This window comes from Ixodes scapularis, unplaced genomic scaffold (assembly GCF_016920785.2).
Source record: "Ixodes scapularis isolate PalLabHiFi unplaced genomic scaffold, ASM1692078v2 PGA_scaffold1__304_contigs__length_218370807, whole genome shotgun sequence".
Lineage (NCBI taxonomy): Eukaryota > Metazoa > Arthropoda > Arachnida > Ixodida > Ixodidae > Ixodes > Ixodes scapularis.
The window spans coordinates 123,262,157-123,288,747 of record NW_024609846.1 but is presented as its reverse complement, the minus strand read 5'-3'; the positions used below and the strand labels follow the sequence as shown (position 1 = coordinate 123,288,747).

The window sequence follows — 26,591 nt, the reverse complement described above, 5'->3', positions numbered from 1 at the left end:
TACCGTAATATCCTGAGAGATTCCCCACCCCGGAAAGGTGGCCCGCCCCCTATTTCTGGCTTGATTCACAATTTTTGTTTAAACACCGAAAGATAGCCCACTTTTAGTAATCATAGTGTTTGCATCAATAATGGCCTCGGCGCGAATGCGGCTAGCTAACTATGGTGGGGTATAAGCAAACACTGCTAACCGGGAGGTAGTCATCATTTCTTCGTTGCCTCTCGCTGCAATAACAAGTTTGGCAGGGACACATGACTTAAAATTGGCATTTTTTCAGCTTCCCACGATCGCACATTGAAAGTTAGCCCACCCGTTATTTTCGCCTGATTTGCTCTCGATTTTAGGTGGGCTATCTCTAGGGGTATTAAGGTAGTTGTGCAGCATTGCTCCGAACTGTATTGTAAGAATGTTAGAGGAGAGCAGGGGAGTGGTTCCCTCAACTGCCCTTTGAGAGAGTAGTTTTGCAAGGGGAATCCTACAATGCATATGCAAGACTCACAAGTTACAGGGTCTGAGGTTCAGAGAAATACAGAAAGGAGGGATACTTGAAAACAAATTTTGTGCAATAAACAAGTTAGAAATAGGACCTCTTGCTACAGAGATGAGCCAGTCTTTCTATAAATGTGAATTTATGATATGGAGTGTCAGACTTGGAACTGGAGGCTCATGCCTGATTACATGTAAATAAATATATTTATTATAATGAGTGTATGGTGTCGTGAGGCATTATAGTGAGCACGCTATACTAGGTACCAAGAAATAAAAACTGGTAAAAACAAGAAAATGAAGATTACCGGGGTGAGGACGCATGCACGGAGATGACAGGAGGTGATGGTTACCGCAGCCATTTTCTGCCCTGTTGTAGTTGTTCTGGTTTGGTCCTTGCCGAGGCAAAATTCCTGCTGACCACCAATAACGTTTTTCTGCAGGGAAAAGAGAAGCTGGTGGATGAAGTCAAGGGGCGCTTTGCCGGGGACACCAAGAGCGACCACATGATGCTCATTCGTGTTTTTGAGGCAAGCACTGTTTTTTTTCCCACTATACGTGAACTGCGATGTCAATTTGTCGATTTCACACGCAAGCCTGTTGGTAGATTATTGGTATACATGTTGTAATAGCAGAGATCAAGTGTGTGTAGTGCTGATTGTTTGCAACATTGCCTTTAAGATTTTTTAAAATGTATTTACTTATACTGCTGGTCCTTGTTCAGGATCATTGTAGGAATGGTATATGAATGACAATACACAAATACATGATCAAAATGGCAAACAATCTAAATTGCAAGAGGATAACATGTCACAGGTGTGTAGCAGAAACAGACATGGGAAAAAGAGAATACAAACAAACAGACATACAAGCAAAACAAACTTAGTTGAAGTGTTTTTTTTACACATCTCGGGTATCAGCTTAAAGGGGTGGTGCAACGATTTTCGGACTTCGGTCAAAGATTTCTGGAAGTTGCCCCCTGACACTTCTGAAGTAAAGAACAGAAAACCGATTTCGCCTGCGTGTCCTAGTTTTTGCGTAAAAAAAAGATAAAGATTGGTATTTCGGGCACCCCTCAACTCACTCCCAGCCTTCAGGGTCACACCTGGTCGCACTCCCAGTGACGTCATTCGGAGTGCCGTGTAGCTTCCCGTGTGCTATCTCGGAGGACGCTTCCCCTCCCTCTCTCTGCGTACATTAGCGGGCGCTATGCTGCAGCTTAGAGCCGAGCGAGGTCACGTAATCTTTCCGCGGTAGTTCCTTCGGCTGCCACTTGGGGCTGCAGGTGGGGGAAAAAGCTCGACTTTTGCTTTGCGATTATGCAGCGGAATCGCGACATTTTTAATGAAGGAAGTGTTTTCTCTATCCTCTGGGACACGATAAACAACGTAAAAATGACGAGAGGCAAATTCTTTTAATCATAAAATCGTTGCACCGCCCCTTTAAAGAACTAGAGTTTGCTGTTTCTGTGCCTCTCGCCCTTATTCTTTTTAACACTCTTTATAAAAGATCAAGTGCATGTGGTCAAGGCGGCTGCAACCTAGGGGAAGGCAGCTTTCTTAGTGTTCAAAGAAACGGGAGGTGAAAGGATAGAGGAAAAGAGGAAACACCCTCCCCTTCTATTAACTGCTGTGGTGGAAAGAGGAGCCTATGGGGCCCACATCAGCCACCTTGGCTCTTTGTTTATCGCACTACTGTCGAAACTATGCTTGTCCTGTCAGTGCGGCACAGTGGTTGACACAAAGTACTGCATACTGCAAGAATGACAATAAAGCAAAACTTTCAATAAAATAAGCTTAGAAAAAATTTTTTTTGTTTGTGGTTTTACAGTGTAAGGTTGGTCTGTCTTTGAGGTGCGGCTGCACTAGTTCATGTTGTACATGAGAAACCTAGTGAGTGCAGTACGACTACGAGCCTGGGGCCTGTGCAGCATGCAGTAGTGATATGCTACTGGCTCTGTTCAGATAAGATTGTGCGCTTGAGTCTGGACATATTTTTTGGTTTTTGTTGATTTTTTTATATGTTACTCCTCAATATGTGTAAGAAACATAATCAGAAAAGATTGTGAAGAAAATATAATATTTAAAGAGAAAAAATATTTTGATTGCGCCAGTACGGCATATTTGATTTTTGAAGTATTCGTTTATGTCATGTTTGGCGACACCTACTACGTGGTGACTATTGAGTTATATATAGACAGCGTTGTGGAGGTCATATATTTTGCACCAGAAATGCGCTAACATGGCTCGTTTGACGTTTTGTTACTAGATTCCTGAGCCATTATCTACAGAAATTGAGTAGCTACAACATTAAAATTGATGTCATATATTGTTATTAAAACGTTCTTTCGAGTAATATATAAATCATTGCATTATCTCAGATTGATATTTTTATGTTGCTGCAAACTTGTTCTAAATTACAAAGTGAAAAAATTTCAAGGGGAAATTTAAAAAAATAACCACTTCGATTTTCTTGAAATTTATAGTGATAGTTTCTTCATCATACTTTTGTGTTTATTCATGAAAAACATTTTGCATAATTTTGTTTTTTTCAAAGTTACATTGCTGCAAAGATACCTTCAACGCCGGCAAAAATGCCGGCGTTGAAGGTATTTTTTGCAGCGCTGTTTGTGGGGTTTGTTTTGTTAGGTTTGTTTTCTGTCCTAGCCACGGCCTTTCTGATTTATATCTGGTTAGGTTGGTGCCACTAGTTTTGAGCGCGTCGCTTTTAGGGCTCGCGGCATTTCGATTTTGACGCCAGCGTTGGCTCCTGGGGGCGATAGTATATTGACTAAAGTTTTGCTCAACACCGGCGCCGCCAGCGAGTCAAAGCGATACCAGATCCCTCTCCAAACTGCGTGCACGTGGATACAGGGTTACAACAGATGCCTTTCAAACCTCATGACTCTAAAATTAGCTTCATGGGTGGTCGTGTCGGAATTTACCCTTAGTGGTTTCGCTTTGCTTTTTGATCTGTCATGTCGAACTATGCAAGGCGAGAAAATAGCTCTGCATCAGTAGAACGCCATCCTTTATTTAAAGGATGGCGATAAAGGATGGCACCGATAACGTGAAATAATTGACTGTTTTGCTGGGGTAAATTCAGGCCTAGTTGTGTCTGCTCTTTCAAGAAGAGCTCGCTGCCACGTACCCAAGCTAAGACCATCAGAGAGCCGGAGTTGAACTTGCTCCAAAAGGGCTTTCGAATTCTCCTCCCAGAGCGCTGCGGCCGTGAGACACCGTCAATCAGTTTGTGCATTCCCTATTTACCACAATCGGAGTTGACCGATTTTCTCCTCGCACTCGTTGGAATTATTGCAATGCATATAAGTGCTTAGGGAAATTTGTCAGTCTGGTTTAAAGAGGGCCAAACAACCAACTTTTTAATCCACCCTCCTGCCAACGTGGGCAACTAGTGCACTCAATATCTTTACTCATTTTTTTTTTTTACTTTTTTTTTAGTTTTATATTTTTTATTTTACTACTCGAATTAATACAGTCTAAGCTCGTTATAACAGACTTTGATTTTGAGCAAGATTTCGGTTTGTTGTAAGAGCATGTTGTATGCAGATATGAAGTTTAGTCAATGGCATGTAGAGGAAAACCAACCGAACATCACAAATCAGTGTGTTATATCCAAATGTCTGTTGTAACCATGACTGTTGTAATGAGCTTAGACTGTAATCTCAGATATTTTAAATCTTTATGGACGTCTTGCTGAATGAGCCAGTGAAGTCGCCAATTTAGCTTGTTCAGCCAGACGTACAACCATCATGAAGAGCAGTGTAACAAGCTATGTGGTTCAAACATTCCCACTTCATCGCAAATATAGGTATAAATAGTATTCGCATATAATTTGCACCATTGTACCTATTTTTCTACTACTTTCTGTAAAAAAAAGTGTAGTAGTAGCGATAACAAGTTTTCGTCCCACTTTTGTGGAAAAAGTTCAGCTAAAGCTCATAAACTTGTCATTTCAAAAGGCAATACAGGATTATTGAATAAATTAATAAAAAGGACAAACAATGTAGGTATTGTTTTAATTATAGTAGAATACTTGCACTTGACCCCAATACCCGAATACAGCAAAAAAAGATATATCGTGATAAAATACATGGAATCAAAAAATAATCTCGTCCTTGGCATTGGGCACTAACGCCTGCATGGAAGGTACACCTTGTAACACTGTAACTTCGGAGTAAACAAAATGACGCAACATTCTTTTCACGAATAAACACGAGTATGGTAAAAAACTATAACTATAAATGGAAAAAAAAAAAATTAGATCTGTTTTTAGAGCGCAGCTCTTAGGCACCCGTTTCTGGCTTGAGTGGCGTCGCCGTCGGCGTAACCGCGAGGTCGACCCCCCCAAGGTCAAGTGACCCACCAAGGTCACCCCAAGGACATGTGACCCCCCCCCCCCCCCCCCCGAGGTCACATGACCCCCTCCCCGAGGTCACGTGACCCCCTCCACGAGGTCCAGTAACCCCCCTCCTCGAGGTCACGTGACCCCCCCTCCCCCGAAGTCACGTGACACCCCCCCCCCCGAGGTCACGTGACCCCCTCCCTCCGAGGTCAGGTCACCCCCCCGGAACATATTCAAAAATGAGGAGGAAGAGGAGGAGGAGGAGGGGTCTACCCTCCCCTCAGTACCCTCCCCTCCTCCTCCTCAAGAGCTGCGCTCCAATTCGGCGTTACAAGGAGTTGTAAACAGCTTACACTTTTTTTAGTTCCTTCTGAAAATATTTTAACTTTGTAATTTAAAACAAGTCTTGAGTGACATAAAAAATTTCGATCATTGAGATGAAGCAATGATTTATGTATCTTTGGAAAAATTTTTTTAATAACAATATATGACAAATTTTAATATTGTAGCTATTCAATTTTTGTAGATACGGACTCAGAAAGCTATAGAACAAAACATCAAAGGAGCCGTGTTTGCACATATTTGATGCGAAATATGTGACCTCCATAATGCTGTACATATATCACTCAATAGTCCCCATGATCAACTTATTATAAGGGCAAAATAGTTGAGATTTCAGATATTTGTAGTTTGCATAGTAGGTGTCACCAAACATGACATAAACTACAACTAAAAAATCTAATATGCCGTTCTGGCGCACTCAAACTTTTTTTACTTTTCAATGCGAAAGCATTAACTGTCTCATAGAGCGAGCTGACGTCACTAGTTTGAAACGCGAAAACGGCTCCTGGTTTCCGGCGCCTTCAGTTCCATTGGCTGGCGTGCGTCGACGGGGCTCCCATTGGCTGCTGCGCCATGCCCTCTGAGATCCCAAAGCGCGTGCGCTCTGGTACGCAGCATCCGACAAAGGGAGCAGACGAGCGGCTTGCATGCTTTCGCATTCACAACTCATAAGAAATGCTTAGGTATACCTTGAGCTTTTTAAAGATTGTTTTTTCAAAATCTTTTTTGATTACATTCTTACACATATTGACGAAGAACACTAAAAAAATTAAAACAAACAAAAAATATGTTGACTTGCGTGCATGATTTCATCTAAACAGAGACTATTGCATGCCAGTATGATGCTCATCCAGATGAAAACTGGCCGGTGTGGGGATTTATCCCAGAATCCCTAGGTTCTGTAATGTGAGCATTCGCTCCATGCGCTCCAAGCTGAGGTGCGCTAACCAGTGATGTTATCGCTGCGCCAAACTGCGCCAAGGGGCTAACCCTGATACATCCTGCTACATTTTATTGAAAAATGGGTAATCTGCACCAAGCCTGTGCCAAAGGACCAAGTTCGGTCGCCTCTCAAAACCGAAACTAAGCTGAGTACCGTAAATGAGCATGCGTGAGCTAGGTGGCGCAAGCGGCTGCCCTACACAAAATACTCTGCACCAATCGTCCATCCTGCCTTGCATTGTTTTTCCCGCCGTCTCTCGTTTCATGCTTTCGTCGTCTCGGGGGTCTCGTCTCGTGTCTTTAAAATTTTTAGGATAGATGCAAGCATGTGCGGACGTTCAGATGCTATAGTGTGCCGGGTGCCAGTCATGCCGTCATGCTGTGAAACGAAACCACGTTTTTGTGCGACGGAAGTTTCTTTGTGAGCTGAAGCACTCGATTCTAAAAGGAATGGCCGTGGGAAAACTAGGTATATTTGATCCCTGCCTACCAGTCGTCGTGGTCGCATGACGTCAAGTGTTGCCATCCCCACGTCACTGCAGATGTGGCGCTTTCTAAACTGAAACGTAAGGACCACCGCAAGGTCATCGCCATTTCTGTTATTGTTTTAATCATACGCTACTACAAAAATCCCTCTGTAACTCAGACTGCTGTGTAGAAGTATTGATTACCTAGATTTCTCTCGGTGGGCTTTCTTTTGAGTGGGACCCCGGTACGTAAAAAGTCTGCCGCAAAAGAAAGTGTGTGAAAAGGAGTGAGCTAAAGCAAAGAAGACAATGTCTGCACGCTGAAACCATACAGCGCACTTGCTTGTGTCGAGTTCAGTCGTTTCACAAAGTGCTACAAGAACTTTTTGACCCTGGCTCGCGATGTCTCACATCGATGCGCTCAGCTTCTTTTTTTCTGTGTGCTTAGCTTGTACGATCTCCGGCAAGCCTGGTAAGCACGCACCGCTGGACTGTTTTTTGTCGTACGCTCGACAGTCACATTTTGCATACAATTTTGGGAACCAGTTGGTGAGGGAACGGAGTGGCGCTTTCAGTTTTCTTTGAATTGCCGTCTCCGCTCGCGCGACGAAGCACGTGCGACCGCAAGCCGCCGAAGTTGCCCTCACGTGCATGCGAACATTATTGCACGACAGAAGCACCACCCGAGACCAGGGTGGCCGGGATGCTTGCAATCATCGCTTTACGTTTGCTCATACTTTTTACGAAAATGTGCACTTTAAGAACAAGTAAAACGGTGGCAAGCGGTTTTCCGGAATGGCTTGGCAACGCCCATAGCTGGATGTCTCAATGTCTGTTTGGAGACAGTGAAAGTGGGCATTTATTACTTGCCAAAGGCAAAATGAGGCTTGCAGCAGCCTTGCAGAAATTTTGAAAAGCAAGATAAAAGCACCGGCTATTCGTAATGCACCATATTTTTGTGTACAGTTTCGCATTGCACTGCAGTAGTTACGTGTTTCATCAGTCGGGGACTGTTTCAATTTATTATATTATATAACTAATCAACCTAATGCTGTGCACTACTAAGCTAGTCATTTTCAAATAAATATTCATATGTGCGCTTTGGCTCTTATTCGTCTATAGCGGGTAACTGCACAGGGTGTTTCGCGAAAAGGTGGACAAATTTAATATTCCGAAAACTAGGCGTCGCAACAAAAAAGTTGGCCTGGGCCAAAGGCCTATTTAGCAAAATTATTAAGGTCGGGAATAATGAAGTTGTTCATTATTTTTGCGTAATTAACTTTGTTAATATTGTCATTAAGGGCATGGTTTCAATTAGAATCTTGCTGAGCATCATTGAAAAAGACTAAATCAACAAATTCCAGAACAATAGAAGGCACGCGTAGCATTTTACGGCTTTCTAAGAAACCGCACAAATTCGACGGGTTTTTAAGGGCCCATGACACGAATTTTGGGCTTGTATAAATCACTTTAGATTGGGATTTTACGAATAGCACATCATTCAGTGGGCCAAAAGAATGAAGGCAGGAAGTCAAAAGCTTGACTTTCAGTGCAAAAATCTGAAAACACAGTGGACTATTTCGTACCTCCTTCCCTTCGTAAGCTCTCTGCCTTTTCACAGTGATACATCCACGGTTCCCAAAGCACGTCACCGGGTCCAAACGCACGTCACATGATACCGGCCCTTCCTTATTCCCTTCACCCCTAAGCTGACATTTTGGTGGAAGCTACGCGCTTGCCGGACCCATCAGCCGCCTCCCTTTCATCACCTGACCTCATTCTCTGCCCGTGGGTATGCGCAAGAGAGCATGATCACGTGGCAAAAGTATAGCTGGCCCAACCACGTAGCTTCCATAGCACTGCCAGTTTCAGGGTAAACGGGGTGGAGAAAGCAACTTTTGTCTGAATTTTGAGCGACGGGCTAATCTTCTATGGGGACAGTGGCTCTGTCCGGGTGTACAAACGAGATTCCGAGCAAGAGGGGTTTACAAGATGTCGAGGGGACTCCCCTCTTTTCGCTTTTTTGAACTGTTTGGTAGAATGCGCGATTTATGAGTTGAGGAGGAAAGCTAAACAGGAAAATGTTGGAAAAGCGTTTCATGACCCCCTTTAAGTTTCGGTTTGCTATCGGAGCGCATCTCGGCCCCAACGGCACTGTGCACCGTGGACAAATAGTGCAACCAGCCTCTGCTGCATCGCGTGAGGACAGCGCAGCAGAGGTTGGTTGCCCTATTTCTCCACGGGGCGCGGTGCCGTCATGGCCGAGATGCGCTCCGATAGCCAACCGAAACTTAAAACCCGTCGAATTTGTGCGGTTTTTCGGAAAGCCGTAAAGTGCTTCGCGTGCCTTCTATCGTTCTGGAATTTGTTGGTTTAGTGTTTCAATGATGCTCAGCCATATTTTAATTGAAACCATGCCCTAAAGACAATATTAAAAAAGTTAATTATACAAAAATACTTAACAATCTAATTACCCCGGCCTTTAATAATTTTCCTAAATAAGCCCCTGGCCCGGCCCCAAAACGACGTCTTTTTTTGTTGCAAAGCGTAGTTTTCGCAATATCGAATTTGTCCACCTTTCCCTATAATTGAAGCATTGTAAAATGTGTCATGTCATTGGCATTTCAGTTAACATGTTGAAAGACTCCTAGGTGCTCTAACGTGACCATAATTTGTTTATATAGCGAGCAAAGTGCCCTTCATTTGTCCAGCACTTAAAAATAATATTTTATTTTTCGAAGAATATGGGCTGTAAAAGCCACTTTTTCCGCTCCAAAACACTGTTTTGGCTGCTCCAAGGCCATGTTTACTGCTCAAAAAAATGTCTTGACTGCTCCAATTGCCACTTTTGCTGCTCCAAAACGCTGTTTTGGCTGCTCCAAAACGGCTTAGGCAATCACATCACTGGCTAACATGCTTGGCCTTTTTTTTTACTTTTTAAAGAGCTTTTTTTTATTCTTATTTTTCTATTTTAATTGAGTGCATGTGGTCTGCTTCAATTCCTAGGTGTTGATTTCTTGTAGAAAGGGATCTAACTCGTCTGTCAGATTGGTGTGACACCGGGTCCCCCTTATTCCATCAATTCTGTTACCCGAGGTGGGACGCTGTGCAGTAGACCGTACACCATTAGCTCAAATCTGAAATTGTAAAATTGCCTTGGCAAAAACATAAAAGTAGTACTATAATATGAGCACTTTTTAAAAGAAGAAACGTTTTCATTTAAAGAGCTAAAATGGTATGGTTTGTAAATAGCACAGGGAGTAGAACGCTGTATTTTACTTGCAAGAAATTAATCCCTTGGAGGAATAATAGATTCGGAGTGTTGAATGCAAAGAGCAGATCACATTTAAAAATAAAATGTAAATGTTTTTTTTAGAATGCCTGTCATATTAAGGCACAGTGGCATCAGAAATGTTTGGGAGCTGAGGGGGCAATTGGGGCGGGGGTTTCACTCTTTTATTGTTGGCAATAAATGTCTGAATAGTCTGGAAAAGCAAGTGCTCCACCTCCCTCTCTCCTGTTTCGACGCCGCTTCAGGCAGATAAGTTACTGATTGCCCACAACGTTCCAGTGCTTTACCGTATTCAATGAAGAAGGGACTTCTGCAGGAGTGTTTATGTGTTTCTAGGTGACAATTAAACATTTTTATAATTTAACTCTCTACTACAAAAATATCCGTTGTTCTGGCCCACTCCCCATGGTTTCATTGTGTTGACACAATCGTCGTAACACATTTTCGGGTTGTACGTCATTGCTACTGCAAATGCCCGAGGTACTAAGTATTTGATTTTGTATGAATCATTGCTCTTAGGCACACTAGGGAACCGTGTGAAGGAGAATTTGGGAGGGTGGCTGGCCATAACTTAGCGTGCCCTAGGCTTCCACTGTACCTTTTTTTTATTTTTCGGAGATACATAGGGAAGTATGTATCTGTCTTTTTTACTCTGAATTCTTTTCTGGTATTATTTGAGTGTAATGAATGCGCTCCTCCAGTGTTCAAAGCAATGGGGTTTGCAATCTTACATCTGCCTTTAGCTGACCCCTGAAAGGAGTGAGTGAGTGCCTTGCCATCCTCCGGTCAGTAGGGAAAGGTCACGGACCGTTTTCACATGCGGACAGTGTGCAATCTAAAATGGCGGGAAGTTAACACTTTTTCTATTTTCCAGCAATGGGAGGAAGCGGTTCATCACCGCAATGATGACAGCTTCTGCTTTGAGAACTTCCTTTCCAAGAACACACTGAAGGTGAGACTTTTTTGAGGAACCCATCAACCACAGATGGGGGGGGCGGCGGCCTTGTTGTTTTTTTTGTGTGCCCTGCGCTTTTGTCCTGTGGAATATGGAATGCAAATTTTCAGCGACAAAAACAAACGATTGCTGAAGTTCGAAGTGCCAGTTGTTTTGTGGTGGGGCATACGAGGGGGGGGGGGAGGAAGGGGAGGAGAGGGGAGGGTGCATGGGGCACTTTGCATCACTACGCTTGACTGCTCATTCCTTTTCTCTTTCCTCAAGGGTGAGGCAGGGAGACCTGTTGCACTTTTTACTAGGCACATTATTTTTCAGTTTTTTTCTTGCCTCACCTCACATCTGTCCCTTCTCTTTGGAGAAAGGGAGCTTATGTCAGTGCAATGGTGCTTTGGGAGCCTGAGAGAGGAAGCAATGTTTCAATTGCTTAGATGTTGTATTGCCACGTCAGGTTCATGGCATACTTTTAGGTTTCAGTTTTGGTGGTTGCCACTCATTTTTGCATGCTCTAGTTTGGTGAAAACGACTACGGTAGTCTTACAACTCTTGGAAAAACAGGGATGGTGCACGGGGCCCTTTAGCAAGCGAAAAAGACCACTTTTAAGGAACTTTTCTAAGTGTTTTTTTTTTTGTGTCCCTTTGCCGAGCCCGGCCACCTATGGAGATACTAGTTTGTCACTTACCGTTTGTAGTGTTGCTCTAACCATAGTGGCTGGGACGTCTCCGACCAGCACATTTAGCGCTCATACCGTCCACGCGTCGAAAGCAGCCCCAAAGTGGCAACAAATGACACAGCAGGAGCCGACGTGTGATGTTGTCAGACGTTGCGATCCTGGGGGTTGGTCATAAAAATGCCGGCCGAAAATACGAGCAAACGCGAGTGCCGCTGCTGCCGTCACAGCATCCCAACTCCTTGCTGCCGAAGTTTCTGTGGGCCGCTATGCCGGAGAGTGACCTGCAACAGAACGGGCATCTTGCACCTACACCTGCGCTGCTGCACCACTGCCAGGATGGCGGCAGGCAGCAGCGTGACACTTTCGTGACGTCATAAGGCAGAAATCGAAGGAGAACGTGCGAGTGGGAGGTCTGCATTTCTTTTGTCACAGATGCTGTCCAAGATGCGGCAGCAGTTTGCCCAGTACCTGCAAGAGCTCAACTTCATCAGCACCCAAAATGTGAAAGACAGGGCCCTGAATCAGAACTCTGGTTAGTCCCCGGTTTCGTCTTCGAATTTGGTGGCATTGACGTGCGCTCCGTTGTGCCCCGTCAATTTCTACTCCGTGCTTTGCTTGTGCAGACAACTTGAGGGTCCTCCAGGCGGTCATCTGTGCCGGCCTCTACCCCAACGTTGCCAAGGGGATGTTCGGGAAGCACCTCAGGTAGATGCGGGATTTATTGTTCTTTGTACTAATAAGATGCAGCCTTCAAGTTAAAGTGCATATGGGATATGACTTTGATATTTGAGTAGTCTTGACTAACTGACTGCCGAGGTCGTTGTTTTCTTCACAACAGGGGAAGGTTTTTTTATGGTTTGAACTGCTTTATCTTTGATATAACTGCTATATACAGTAATAATTTATATGTAAGACTATACTTAATATTTTTAACACAGAATGTGCTTTATGAGCCAATTTTCATGCATTTCTGTAATGTTTGGCTGTAACTACCAGCTGTGATGAAAAACTGACACCGAAAAGCGTTACGCCTGTAGGGATCCATGGGAAAAGACTTCAGTCCCTCGGCAGGCTTTGAACTCACCACCTCGAGATTGTGAGCCAGTGCTTCGTGCCGACTGAGCTATTTAGAGCCGGTGATCGGGTCACACAAGAACAAAGTATTTGGCGCGACGCGCGAGAGAGTGGCCACACGCTACACTCTTCTCTTTTTTCTTGGAAAGCCTATCACGCATTCTGTGCTTACCAGCCTTTGTCGGCATAACCAAGCTTGGGTAATTTTTAATGCATTAGTATTAGGGCCGGCCCTTTTACATGCGCTGACCTTGGGCTGGTTTCAACTAACCAAAGTTTGCAACGTCGCCACGAGATGGCGCCACAGCCGCACTCGCTGTGGAAACTGGCTAGGAAACACCTTCTGCAAGCGCCGACAGATGGGGGGCAGGGTGGGATATATATATATATATATATATATATACATATCTTTCTCAGATTGTTCAGTACGGTATATTGCAAAATCGAAATAAATCGAAAATCGAGGAGGAGGAGGAGGAGAGGAGGATGAGAGGGTGAGAATGAGGAAGACGGGCATACCCTCCCCTCTTCCAACTCACAACTTACAACTCCCTGTAACGCCTCTTGAGGAGGCATTACAGGGAGTTGTAAATGTCTTTCATTTCTTTTTATGAGGAGATGGAGTCCCTTCCTGATACCCTATGCCATTCATCCCCGCATACTTGTAGGCTTTGTTGACCGCCATTTTCTCCTTTTAACATTTCTGAAAATAATGCAGCTTTTGAACTAGGTAACAACTGGCTCTGAAATCTTTGGCATCTGGTCCTGACTGCTAGCTTTGCGTGGGCGGAAGCCAAGCTTTCGGCAATGAAAAGTTTTTTTTTGCAGTAAAAAAAAACTAAGAATTTCATGGCAAAAATATTCAGGGTCATTCATAGAAGATGGCTTCCAGCTCTTCCTAGGCACACAACCTTGCTAACAAAATATTTCTCTAGCTTCGTTAGAGGTTGCATGGGAGGAGTGTGTTGGGCGAATGCTGCTGTATGTATCATAAATCATGCATTGAGCAGCAAGATGCTGTTTGTTTACCAGATTTTTTTTTTTTTTTTTTTTTTAATATTTGGGCAGGGCGTTTGTTTAGTGACTCCCATATTTTGAACCAGGGATTGCATGTGCAATCTTTAGGAAGTGGGTGTTAGCAATTTTATAATATATACTATAAATATGAAACAATTAAATATTATGAGTGCTCTTTCATAGCCGGTATGAAGGGAAAGTGAAGTGTATGGTGCTCTTATATTGTCTATAGCATCTAGTGAAATACCCATAGAGCATGGTGTGTCAGACATATGAGGCAAGAAGCAGTGCTACTGCTTTGCTTCTTGCCTCTTTTTTGTCCGCTCTTCTCTGGAGCACCTTTTGCCATTCTCCAGGCTCTCCACTGTTCACTTTCATGCAGCTTCTGTGGCATCACTAAGGCTACGTTGAAGAATACTTGTAATATGTGGTTTATAAAATTGCAATCCAACTATGGGTGCACTTCTTCTTTGTCCTTGGTTTGTTATGAGCTTTTTTCAGTTTTTAACGATAGACAGGGAAGTTAAGTCTCAAAGTCGCTTTCCAAGAATCAGTGAGAACCGAAAATCCTTGTCTCTTTGTGCCAGGCTAAATGAACGTTCCCCAAATTCGTGCAGCCTTCGATATGTCCTTTTCCATTATGCAATGCAGACATCCTTTTGACTAGTTAGCTTTTCTTCGGGGTCGAGGCGCACGATTTATTTGTCTCCTCGGCCGCACTGTTTGAAATGTTCACTTGCGTTGCAGGCGTCTACCTTGCGAGGTGACTACGAGTTTGCGGAGAGACGTGATGAGGTACAATCTGTGGGTCCAGAACATTGTTTCAGTCTAGTCCGTGTCCATTTCTCACATGCACCTCAGGAAGGCATTCCTTCTTTAACCCATTGGCCTGGCATGGTCTCCTACAAGAGGTACGGGGTTTGTTATTCGAGGAAGCGTGTTTAAGGCCGGGTTTTAGTTTGTTTTTCTTGTTCGCATTAGAAGATTTTTTTGAGGCAACCTATAGTAAGGTTTTAGGCTGAGCACTTAGCATCACAGATCGAGGGTCATTTGCTATTTGTGTGGGGAGGCTCAGTCTTCACACTTGTCTGACTGGTGACCAAGAGAGAACTGCATGGTCACCCATTGCAGATCACTGGGAGACTAGTGGTCATTCCTCTTTCGAAGTGAGGACCCTTTTGCTTTAAATAATGATGAAAAAAAGTTTTGCTGAAATAAATCTCTTAAACCACAGCCTTGTGCAATTGTACTACTATAATACACACTTAGTTATAAGCTGTTACAGAAAGGTACCATGTTGCAACTTAACCTGAGACTGGGGTATGAAATAGAAACCTAACTCTTTCCTGACTGCACCCATAGGCCATTGCTCGCCGGTGATCAATGGTTTCCAAGCGCCATCAAGAAATTAAATTTGGTGCGGAGAATTATATTCCACAATCTCATGGATAGCCAAATAACGCTAGTTTCGGTTTCAAAGTAGGTTTAAGCTTTATCACAAGGTGGTGGGCTGTCAGAACTAGTCCTGGGAACGGTGGTTGCACTTGTCTAACATGGCCAACCGTCTGCATCAGTCTTTGTAACAAAGATGGCATTATTTACATAATTCAACTGTATTGAGAATATTTTTTAGATCTTGAGAGCTCTGGGGACACTTTAAAATATGTTATAGGCATCGCTTAACAGATTGTTGTTGGTAAGCATCACTATAATTTCCAAGGCTGTCCTGAACTGGCGTGCATGTTTTATTTTTCCAACAAGGCGCACAAAATTTCTAAATACGAGGGAACTGCAATCAAGGCTATGACAAAACCACGGTAGAACACAAAGAAAGCTTTCTGCTGGGGATGTGAGGTGTACTATCTTTCTTCACTAATATAAGCATTCCTTCGTTGAAAAGCACACGTGTTACAGAGGCTAACTCCCCAACTAACCAAAAATAGACAATGTTAGTCAGAGTACACTAACTTTCAGAAGTAATGGCCGTGGGTGTGGGGCACACTTTCTATATTCTGACCTTTTTTTGTTTATTGTTTGATGCGACATAGGTGTAGAAGTCTTGGCATTTATACGCCTTCCTCACATACATTGAATTTTCAAGAAAAATACTGTTTTTGTTGACATCATGCCTATTTTTGTTTCGTTTTACCCAGTGTCTAGCGTTACGTTTGACGGAACCCAAGATAAGATTTAAAGTTACGTCCCACGTAACTTTACGTCAAGGTTTCGAGTTACGTCCGACGTAACCCAATATGAAAATTAAAGTTACGTCCGACAGAACTCTAAATAAAAATTAAAGTTACGTCCGACGTAACTTTACCCCAAGGTTTCCAGTTACGTCCAATGTAACCTAGTCATGTCTAACAAAAAAATGACATGCCCTTGAAAAAAATAAAAAAAGTATTTCGGTTTTGGTGCTTGGCAACGCTTTCTGAGCACTCGCAGATGTTCGAAGCAATGAATAATAGAGAAGGGTTTCGGGTCTACTTGTTGGAAACTGGCACTATCTTCACGTACCACTCAAGCTGCCTCGGCCCTGAGCCATATCAGCTTTGCCACCAAGGGCTACAAGCAGGTGTAACAAACGCAGCAATATAGCAAAAAGTGTTTTCATATTGGAAAAAAAAAAATCACAATAAATTGTCTTGAAAATGGGGAAATAAAGAGGAAAAAAAATTGCATGTAGCGAGTATCGAACCTGCCCAGCCTTGGCAGCCTTGATGTTCGAGGAACACGCTCCAGCCCCCTCAACAAATCCGGAGGTACGGATAGAGCTAGACTTTATCCAATTTACGAATGTTGCACTGGACGTAACGCGGTAATAATTCGCGTTAGTTTCGTATTTAAGTCATGTATTGTCCGTAAAGCGAAACCTAGCTTGCGTAGGTTACATAAGACGTAACTTTAATTTTTATTTCGGGTTCCGTCGGACGTAACTTTAATTTTCATATTGGGACATGTCGGACGTAACTCAAAACCTTGGATTAAAGTTACGTGAGACATAACTTTAATTTTTATTTCGAGTTCCGTCGGACGTAACTTTAATTTTTATTTCGAGTTCCGTCGGACGTAACTCGAAACCTTGGATTAAAGTTACATTGGACGTAACTTTAATTTTTATTTCGGGTCCGTCGGACGTAACGCTAGACAGTGCGTTCTTTTTAAATAACTATTTTTAATTGGCCACATTTTGAGGTGTCATTTTGCTTTATACACGAGTTAGTTAGGCAAATAAATGCCTTTGTGTGGGTACTCTGAAAATTGCTACTTTTCCCGTGGTCAGGAAAGAGTTAAACATAGAAGGGACAGAAACAAGGAAGAAGAGATGTCTCAAAGGTTCTATCCAAATTTGTTTTGAGGTAGCTTTCTATATATACAAGATAATGCTTTTTTATTGTGTTGCTGCCTAGCCTTGACTGCAATAGAGGGCTTGCAGTATATTGTCATATTGCGAGACCAGTTGGTAATGTAGTACTGTAACTGGAGCCACCATGCTTATAATGCAATTAAATGCAAAGGTGCAAGCGAGCTGGACAAGAATGACGGTCGGGCACCAGTCACTTAGCTGTGTTTGGAGGCTTGAGTTTGTCTTTTGTCCCTCTTGTTCCCCTTCTCCAGGGATTATTAATTCCACCATGCTTGTTAGTGTGCTGATTTCCACGATCAGCGTATAGCCACCTCAATGTGCTGAGCTGGGACCATCAAAGTCGGGGAAACATAACTGATATGTCGGGTGCGATATGCAACAGCTACACGTTTATTGCCTAACGGGTTAAAATTCTTCACGACAACATATGTTCCTACTACTACTTGTGTCCTTGTGCGTGAAATTACTAACTTATATTGTATAGCTCAGGGGGGGGGGGGGCCAAAATGACATGGGGTTAGAACCACAGACAAAACTACAAAAGTTGAGAGAGCCACAGGAAAAAAAGGGGGGGGGGCTACTTTTAACAGGAAATGTTATGGAGGGAACAGTCCTTTCCAAAGCAGGCAAGTATAATTGTTGACTACAAAAAATAAACACTAGGCAGCAGAATGTTTCTTCAACTGCTAAGCAAAAAAAGAATGCATGGATGCCTGTTATGCGTATACCGCTAAAAATTCTTTCTAAAACAACAAAAGAAACAAGGTCGCTGGACACATCTATGTGTCAAAAAGCAGTCTAGCTTGTGTGTACATAGTGTAGTACAAGGCCACCAAGAATGTGTTTTTTTTAATGCAAAAGCATTTACTGTCCTCTGGGGCGAAGCCGTCTGTAGCAGCAAAACGGCACTTAAACTTCTATTGGTCAAAAGCACAGCAACGAAGACGCTTCGTCACGGAATCCGGCGGGCTGCTCAAGATCAAAGCAGATGCGCCTCAGAAATAAAACACAAAGAAAAGCACAGCAACGCAGATGCATTGTCACGAAAGCCATGGAGCTGACAGGGTTTGCCTCACACGCGCAGTGGGGGAATGTGATGTCAACGCTGGAGTACCGTGTGAAAAAAGAAGACATGGCATGCTGCTTGTAGGAATGCGCTGTATGTAGGAATGCTTTTGCATTCCGACTTGTAAGCAGTCTAAATCTGCGTACGCTATACTCATTTAAATTGTGGAACCCTTTTTGTCTTTGGGACGCAGGAGGGGAAGGGGGACACGCTTTAAGAGAGATGCAAATCGCACTTGGACGCACAAAGAGTCACAGTTTGGCCAGCCCTAGTACAGCTGTTTAAATGTAAACTATCTCATGCTTGTGCCTCATAATACCCTTTCAAGGTCAAGCCGAAAAGCATTGACGTTGTGCTCGTGCTGTTAGTGTTGCTCAGCGTACCATGTGTGTGAACGTATGTTGCATGTGTATACCCATGTATGCACTTAAGTAAATGTATACTAATTCACTTATATGTGTGGTAGATGTCCATATCTGGACACCTAATGGACATGCGTAAAATGCACATGTACTGTCGCAGGTAATATGAGCGTGAACAGCCCACCACGTTTCTTTGACTTACCAGCCGGTTTGTGAAGCTTGTCCAGTTTGACTGAGGGTGCTGCTTGTGCCGACAGGCTGAAACGGTACTCGACCAAGACAGACCGGAGGGTGGAGCTGCACCCCAAGTCGGTCAATGCCAACATCAAAGTGTTCGACACCCAGTGGTTCGTCTACTACACCAAAATACGCTCTTCCAAGGTGGGCTCATGCACTATCATATTTTGCAGCCACGATAGGCTTTCACATCCGTGCTCCTGTGTTCTTGAAGACACTGAAATCTCTCATGTGTCGCGCATCTGAAGGATGTGGACGTCCGTGCTATATTCACTGCTTACGTCGCTTTTTTGTTAGAAGCTCCTCCGGAGTCGTGTCACACCTTGCTCGGTAGTCCAGTCACCCTGGTAGCATGGCTCGTTTACCTTGTTTTCTCGGTACATCGAACTGTTGTCGCAGTCGTGAGTCCGTAAAATCAAACTGCAAGGTCGATATCACGAAGCCCGAGGTTGTATGAGTCCCAAGCCTTTGCATAACCAGCTTTTGAACAGTACCAAGGTCAACGTAGGCTCTAAATTTGCCGTACCACCTCTTTTGGTGTTACCAATTTTAGGGTGCATCATTTAGTAGACCATAGGGTTGTTTCAGCCGTGTAGAAATAAAGCAAATGTAATTATTATTACTTAGTTTATGCATTATATACCGTATTTGCATGAATATAACGCGAGTTATTTTTTAAAAAAGTTTGCCTGAAAATGCGCCTCGCGCTATAATCGGAATCAAGGTCGGCCGCGCGTGAGGTACGGAGGAAAGCCGACCTTCGGGGCGTCTTTGGGGAATGGAGAGAGTCGGACGAAAACGGACACGCGGGGAGGGAAGTTGCAGCGCTCGTGAAAGGAGGAGGAAAATTCATGCGCGAACGCGTGGCGGCGTGTTTCGCCATAAGCAACCGGAGATGTGGGAGAGGGAGAGGAGCAACTTGAGAGAAAAAGCCCATGAGAAATGCGAGGAGAGGCGAGGTGTGCGAGGGAGCGAGCTGTTTTTTTTTTTGGTGAGGAGCGGAGCAAGGCAAGGCTTCAAGGACGTGATGCTCGAAGCTTGCTGATTAGCGCCGGATTTGTTTTCCCTTGTTCTGAAGCGCCACAACAATTGCTGTCTGCTCGGAAGTCTCTCCTGGCATTTGTGTTACGATGGAGAAAAGGACGCAGTGCAGTGCATCCTTTAAGAAACAGGCAATTATTTTGTCTGAAGACATCAGAAATTCAAGCGCAGCCCGACGTCTAGGGATCAACGAGTCTACCATTCGAGGGTGGCGGAAGAACCGTGACCGGATTTTTCGAGCAGCGCCTACCCGGAAAGCCTTCCGTGGGCCGAAGCATGGTCGTCACCCCGAGCTGGAGATCAAGCTAGCGGATTTCATCAAAGAACGTCGTGGCCAGTTTTTGCCGGTCAACGCCGAAGTGATCCAACTGAAAGCGAGAGAGCTCGCGCGGGAAGCTGGCCTGTCTCGGAACACTTTTAAGGTGAGTCGCTCGTGGGTGCAAAAGTTTATGCGTCGCGCTGGATTCTCGCTTCGCCGGAGGACCTCCATCTGCCAAAAACTCCCAGCAGAATATGAGGAGAAGCTCCTAGCATTCCAGCGCCACGTCATTGCCCAGCGCAAGAAACAAAACTACCTCATCGGTCAAATCGGGAACGCCGACGAGACTCCAATTTTTTTGGACATGCCATCCAACTATGTCGTGGATGTTCGCGGCTCTAAAGAAGTGCGTCTTCGTTCAACGGGAAACGAAAAAACTCGGGTGACGGCGATGCTGGCATGTATGGCCGACAGTCATAAGCTGCCGCCTTTCCTCATTTTTAAAAGGAAAACGCTTCCGAAAAACAAAACTTTTCCTGCCCGGATGCACATCAGGTGTAACGAAAAAGGATGGATGGATAGTGCAATGATGCGCGAGTGGATCCGGGTCGTGTGGGACAACCGACCAGGTGCGGCCTTCAAGATCCCCTCGATGCTCGTACTCGATGCTTTCAGGGGGCACCTGACGGACGAGGTCAAGAGCGCCATCAGGGAGGCAAAGAGTGACCTTGTTGTCATACCTGGAGGAATGACGTCGCAGCTCCAGCCCCTGGATGTGTGTATTAACAAGCCCTTCAAAGACCGGGTGCGAAGAGAATACGAGGAGTGGCTCGCGGACAATAACAAGGAGCTGACGCCAGCGGGTCGCGTTAAGCGGGCCTCCATCTCGCAAGTCGCGAAGTGGATATCGAATGCATGGGAGGCCATGCCGCGCTCGATTGTGTCGCGTGCGTTTCTTAAGTGTTGTTTGTCAAATAGCATGGACGGTACGGATGATGACGTTATGTTCGAAGACAGCGACCGAGAGCTGAGCAGCGATGATGAGCAAAATAAAAGTTAAAGGATGGAACACATATCCGTAAAAGGAACCGAAAATTGGACGGAATTCAGAGCGTTCAAAAAGTGAGTATTTAAATATAAATATATATATATAACTACGCGTATCTATTGTAAAAAAAAAAAAAAAAAAAAAAAAAAAAAGCAAACATGTTTAAAAATACATTTACGCGGCAAGTTTTTGCGCGCGTCGAAAATAGTGTGAAACCATTTTCACGTGCTCAATATCCGCCGATATTCGGCTCGGTTTTTAGCATATGTGTTCCGCCGTTCATACCAGTTTTCTACCGATGTTTGTCCCCTTTTCATTTGTGTTATGGTATCTCCTCGAGCGCGGCGGACTTGCGCGGCGGCGAGCTCGCGTTATAATAGTAATAATAATTTTTTTTTTTTGACGACCTCAAAATTTTTTTTTGCGTTATATTCGTGGTTGCGTTATATTCGTGCAAATACGGTATGTTTTATACATGACTCGCTCCTAGCAGTTCCCGATAACGTACTTTTGCGACGAAAGAGCGTCGCACAAGGGCTGCATCAGCATTCGGCTGGAACTTACGTCCTCACTCGGCTCATTTGACTTACCTGCCTGCATTGTGCAGAGAAGCGTAGTACGGCGCAGAAAACTGCGGGGCAGTGTACTTCCGGTATGCATGTTAAGATTGGCAGCACTCACAAATCGAATATGGCTGTGTGCTCCGAGTGCAGCCGGTGCAAGAGGTGTGGGTAAATTGAACAAGCGCAGTGGCAGATTGCAATCTCCCGCCAAACGCCGATGCTGCACTCAATCCGTATGCCGTGCTAGCATCTGGTAGGCAACGACGTCGAGAATCTAGCTCCGCTATGCCGCCTGGCGGGAGTTGGGACGCCGCGACGACAGCGACACTTGCGTTTGCTTGCGTTTTTTGCCAGCATATCTACGACCAACCACCAGGATCACGACATCTGACAGCAGAACACTTTGGCTTCTGCGAGGTCATTTGTTGCCACTTGGGGACCACTTTTGATGTATGGGCAGGATAGGATGTTAAACACGTCTTTCGGAGACGCGCTCAGGGCACTGTGGCACCATTGCCTCGATATGTACGAGCTGTTCAGCGAGCGTGCTCCCAGATATGGTCAGAGAGAGTGCAGGAAGGAGACGAGGGGAAGGAGAACGGTCCTGCGCTTCGGAGGAAACGGTAGACGCGAAGTGGTAGGGTGAGAGCTGGGATGTGCGACCACGAGAGGCATGAACTTGGCGTTCCACCGGCACTATCGTCGGTGGCAGGTTAAGAGATTGGGGGAAGTTCCTCCCACCTCTCTCCACTTTAGCAGAGCGAACGCTGGAGAAGTGGTTGCCTCCTCTCCACCGTTCGCTCTGCTCAAGTGGAAAGCGGTGGGGGGAGCTTCCCCCGATCTCCGAACCTGGCACCGACTATGGAGTACCAGCATTGGCAGGGCTTTCTTTCAGAGACACTGCGCACAATGATATTCATGAGGTCGAGGCATGAAATTATTACAAAGTCTATCTGTCTACTCTACATTTTGTGTTACCAGTGCTTTTGCCACAATAGTGTAGAAAAGAAGGTACCTTTTTTATCATTATCAGGACTGGCCAACGTTACGTTGGCCAGTCCTTGACTTACTAGAACTTTTGAGTTCAGTGTCACGCTAAGTGCTGAAAACAGTGACTCAAATGGGACCACTAACAGTGTTGCTCGATCATGTTTTGTAAACAGGTTATTAGTGCAGTTGCCCTTTCAGCTGCATAGACCATGTTTTGATGGGAGCTGCACATTTCTTCCCCATGATCTGTGTGCAGGTCTATCTGCACGACGTCACACCCGTGTACCCCATCCCCTTGATACTTTTTGGAGGCTCCTTCAAGCGCAGGGAACACGTCATCACCCTGGATGGCTGGATAACCATTGACTGCGACGACGAACTCTCGGGCCTTGTGGAGGTGTGTTGCCTGCCGTGGCTGTTTCATTGAGAACCGACTTCCTGTATCTACAACTGGCTTTAAAATTTTCATTATTTCATTTGTTTGGTGCTCGATGCATGAGGAGTTTTGTGGGAGTTTATACGAGGAAGAGGGCAGTATAGAAGCATTATAGTATGAGGATTGTAACAAATTGTAACAATGTGACCTTTCCAATGTAAAAAATCTCAGTGTGCTGTCATAACGTGAGGAAATTATTCCAGGAATGGATTGCTGGGACAGCAGAAAGTCTATGCGTGCAATCGCACTCCCAATGTGTGCAGACAGATTGGAAGTGAGGCATGCCAAGGTAGATAGTTATGATCTTCCCCGATGTGGTCACGAGATGTCAATTCATGGCGGCCACCGCGCTACTGCAGATTGGAAAATAAGCCCATTCTAATGTTTTGATGGTGCAACAGAAGCACACTATTCCCATGAAATGCGACTTGTGTTCTCTCGTCAATGAAATTCTAGTTTTTTGAACATCAAAGTCATCCTATCATTAGAAGTTGGCTATCCAAGTTATTGAGGTGTCCACTGGGGTAGATATTGAACACGGTCAGCTGAACAGTTACAAATCAGAAAAACCGAGAGAGAGGAAAAGACATAGACACCACTGACTATCAACTTGCTTGCTGTAATACTTTGTCTTCCTTTTTTCCTTTTTTCATACTACAGTTGATAGTCAGCGGTCTGTATGTCTTTTCCTCTCTCGGTTTTTCTAATTTGTAACTGTTCAGCTGACCCTATTCAATATGTACCAACTAGCTCAAGTCAAACCTGTAGTACACTGGGGGAGATTTGGCCATCGCAAAGTGCGCTATGAAGTTAGTACAAGCGTCATTGTTGCTCTATCACTATCCTTTCACTCGATGTATGTTCCCAAATCCCGAGTTTTGCTACCTACTTTCTTGCTCGTAGCACAATTCACTACACTGCTATATTTTAGGATAGCCTTTTAGCTGTAGCTGTGGCTAATTGTGTTGTGCTCTGTGCAGTCAGAATCAAACTTAAGTGGAGCGTGCGACTGTGCATTTTTCTCAGTTCTCAGCGATGCACTAGCCTGGCGGGATTTGACGCAACACCTCGGCCATGGGGCAATGAGCCCATCATAGTGCGTGGGGGAAGTGCAGTAACCTCAGAAGTTGGGTATCGTGTCAAATAACGCCCGCATAAAAAGATAAAAGCCGCTGTCTATTTTACTTTTTGTGTACGTGTGAAAAAAATGTATTAGTTGAAATGGTTCTATTTTCATAATGCAGAGCGCAGCATAAAGACAGACTGAAACACGAAAGAGCAACGTTCCCGCGGAATCTTATCTAAAGAGCTATATACCGTACTCCTTTGTGCACTGCTACGGACCCGCCATCATTTGACCACTCAGTCGTACTACCAATTGCCGCTAGGCTAGTGCCCCTCGGAAAAAAATTTGTGTGTGGTGGCACACTCCAGTTAAGTTTGATTCTTCGTAAATCACACTATCATATATTGCAATCTGACTGACAATATTGCACCATGACTGGTTGACTGGTTTCTGTCACCCACATCTTATTAAAAGTGAGCTCATCGCAGACTATCTGATCGGCGGTCTTCACTTGTTTTGAGCAGAGCGTGCGGGAGGAGTTCGATCGCATCCTGGAGAAGAAGATCTGCACCCCCGGAGTGAAGGCCGGCTGCATCTCGGGGAAGCAGCACGAGCTCCTGGACACCATCATCCGCATTCTGTCCGTCGAAACCACCTTCATCCCGGAGATGCCCGAAGAGGCGCTGGACGGAGCGAACCAGGACTTGGACGACGAATGGATGTAGGGACCAGGGGACGGCCGTACATGTACCCGCAAAGAACAGCAGCAGGCGGCGGCCCGGGCGGTCGCGATCGGACTCGCTTGTAGCCGTTGTAGTCTCCGACAGGATGAAACCGGCGGGGTCCTTTGCACGTCCCGTCTCCAGTGCGAGCTTCCTGCCCTCAACGATGCTTTGGCGTCTCGTTAGCATCGAGTGCATGTGCTGGAGGCCAGGCATTTAAAACGGACACCCTGCTTTTCTCGTCCTGTCAGTGACTATAGTTCAAATTCGATGTATGTGTATATAGATGGAGATCCACAATGGACCATTTTATATCGAACGTTTGGAGGATATAAAATCCTCGATTGAGTGCGCATGAGATTTGCTTTCTTTTGAATCGGTGCGTGTGAGCATTCACAAGTTTGACCTAAATGCGTGGATTGTAGATACCATATATTTGCTTATTGGGCAACTGCGGTGATGACGCCAGCCAAGTGTAGGGCATTGAACTGCAATGCTGTGCCGTTAGTGTGACACTTCCAAAACCACTGTAGGTCTGTTGTTTGGTGGTGATGCAAAGTGCATGCAACTATATACTGCCATTGATGTCTGGCATCAGCACTAAGATGTTTCAGTGTGGCTCGATCGACACATTTACACTGGGTCTCTGAAAACTTGGTTGTGAAATTCCTGGTGGGCATGTACATGTTCTTCAATAAATTGAGTTCCTTCACGTGGAGATTGTGTCACCTAGAGTTGATTCACCCTCCGAGTTGAGCAATCTGATCCGTCCCACTAGTGTATTGCAATTGGTTTTTACTCAGCACAGTGAGTAGAATTTAAATGTCTCTGAGAGACGTTGAAAGAAAAGCTGAAGGTAGGTAGCCTAATTATCCTTCTCTCATTCATGAAATTATTTAATTGTGACATCACAACTTTCCACTGCCATAAGTCGCTATTGTTGCAGGATCTGATTTCTGCACCACTGGGGCCAAACTTTGCCAAAGGGCTGACCTTCCCACCTCCTGTTATATTTTACTATGATGTGTATGCTTTGTAATGTGAAATTTCTCATTTATAGATACCACCTTCATGCCTCCAGCTGCTAGGGGGCACAGCCAATGAGGTTTCTAGAATTCAATGCGAGTGGAAGCTTGTGTATAATTAAAGGAAAGCTAAACATGTTCTTGAAAAAAAAAAAAAAAAAAAACGAGTTGGAGGTGAATTTTAGAGTATTTTTATCCCGTGAATCTGAACATTATTTCTTTTTACCCGAAGATGTAACTAAACGCGAGAAAACACGAAAACCCTCCGACCAGTCGTTACATCATACGCATATCTTTCGGCCGCTAAGCGCGTGTCGCTCGTGTGGACAACGCGTGCAATTGCAAGCTTGCCCGATATATTAAAGCCCCTCTATCCTGGAAAAAGTGGCGCCATTCATTGTTGCGGAAATGCTCGAGACACGTGGCGCGCGCCACTTCGGGGGAAAAACATGGCGTCTGAAATCTAGCTCAGTGCTGCGCTGTTCCGCCGTGATCTTCTAAGGGCTGCACGTGCCTCGTGCATCGACGCACCTTGCGCTACTTTTAAAACATAGGGACTTTACGGTATATTCCCTCGCACTGACACCAGTCGTGACTTATTTTTCTGATCTTTTTTTTTGAAAATAGAGAGAGTGCGCGTGCATAGCCTTGATAGGCGCTGAAGATGCGCGAGAGCGGAGATCCTGAAAACTGCATATGACGTCACACTCAATGGTACTTTATAAAGTATCTTCTGCAACCTCCGTGCACCAAATTGAGAAAGAAAAAAAATCTCGATGTTCGTGATTTTGGGGGTCA

At 44.7% G+C, this 26,591-nt stretch overlaps 1 protein-coding gene across 1 annotated transcript in view; it reads left to right on the top strand.

The window, feature by feature from the left end:
- The window catches only part of LOC115311560 (ATP-dependent DNA/RNA helicase DHX36), a 93,520-nt gene extending 68,039 nt beyond the window's left edge, over nucleotides 1-25,481 (top strand). Inside the window, exons 19-25 of the mRNA XM_040207760.3 lie at nucleotides 930-1,016; nucleotides 10,769-10,846; nucleotides 11,953-12,052; nucleotides 12,144-12,225; nucleotides 18,664-18,787; nucleotides 22,801-22,941; nucleotides 24,571-25,481. Of these exons, the coding sequence (XP_040063694.2) occupies nucleotides 930-1,016; nucleotides 10,769-10,846; nucleotides 11,953-12,052; nucleotides 12,144-12,225; nucleotides 18,664-18,787; nucleotides 22,801-22,941; nucleotides 24,571-24,771 (813 nt within the window). The 3' untranslated portion in view covers nucleotides 24,772-25,481. The remainder of the gene's footprint in view (nucleotides 1-929; nucleotides 1,017-10,768; nucleotides 10,847-11,952; nucleotides 12,053-12,143; nucleotides 12,226-18,663; nucleotides 18,788-22,800; nucleotides 22,942-24,570) is intronic.
- The last annotated feature ends 1,110 nt before the right edge of the window (nucleotides 25,482-26,591 follow it).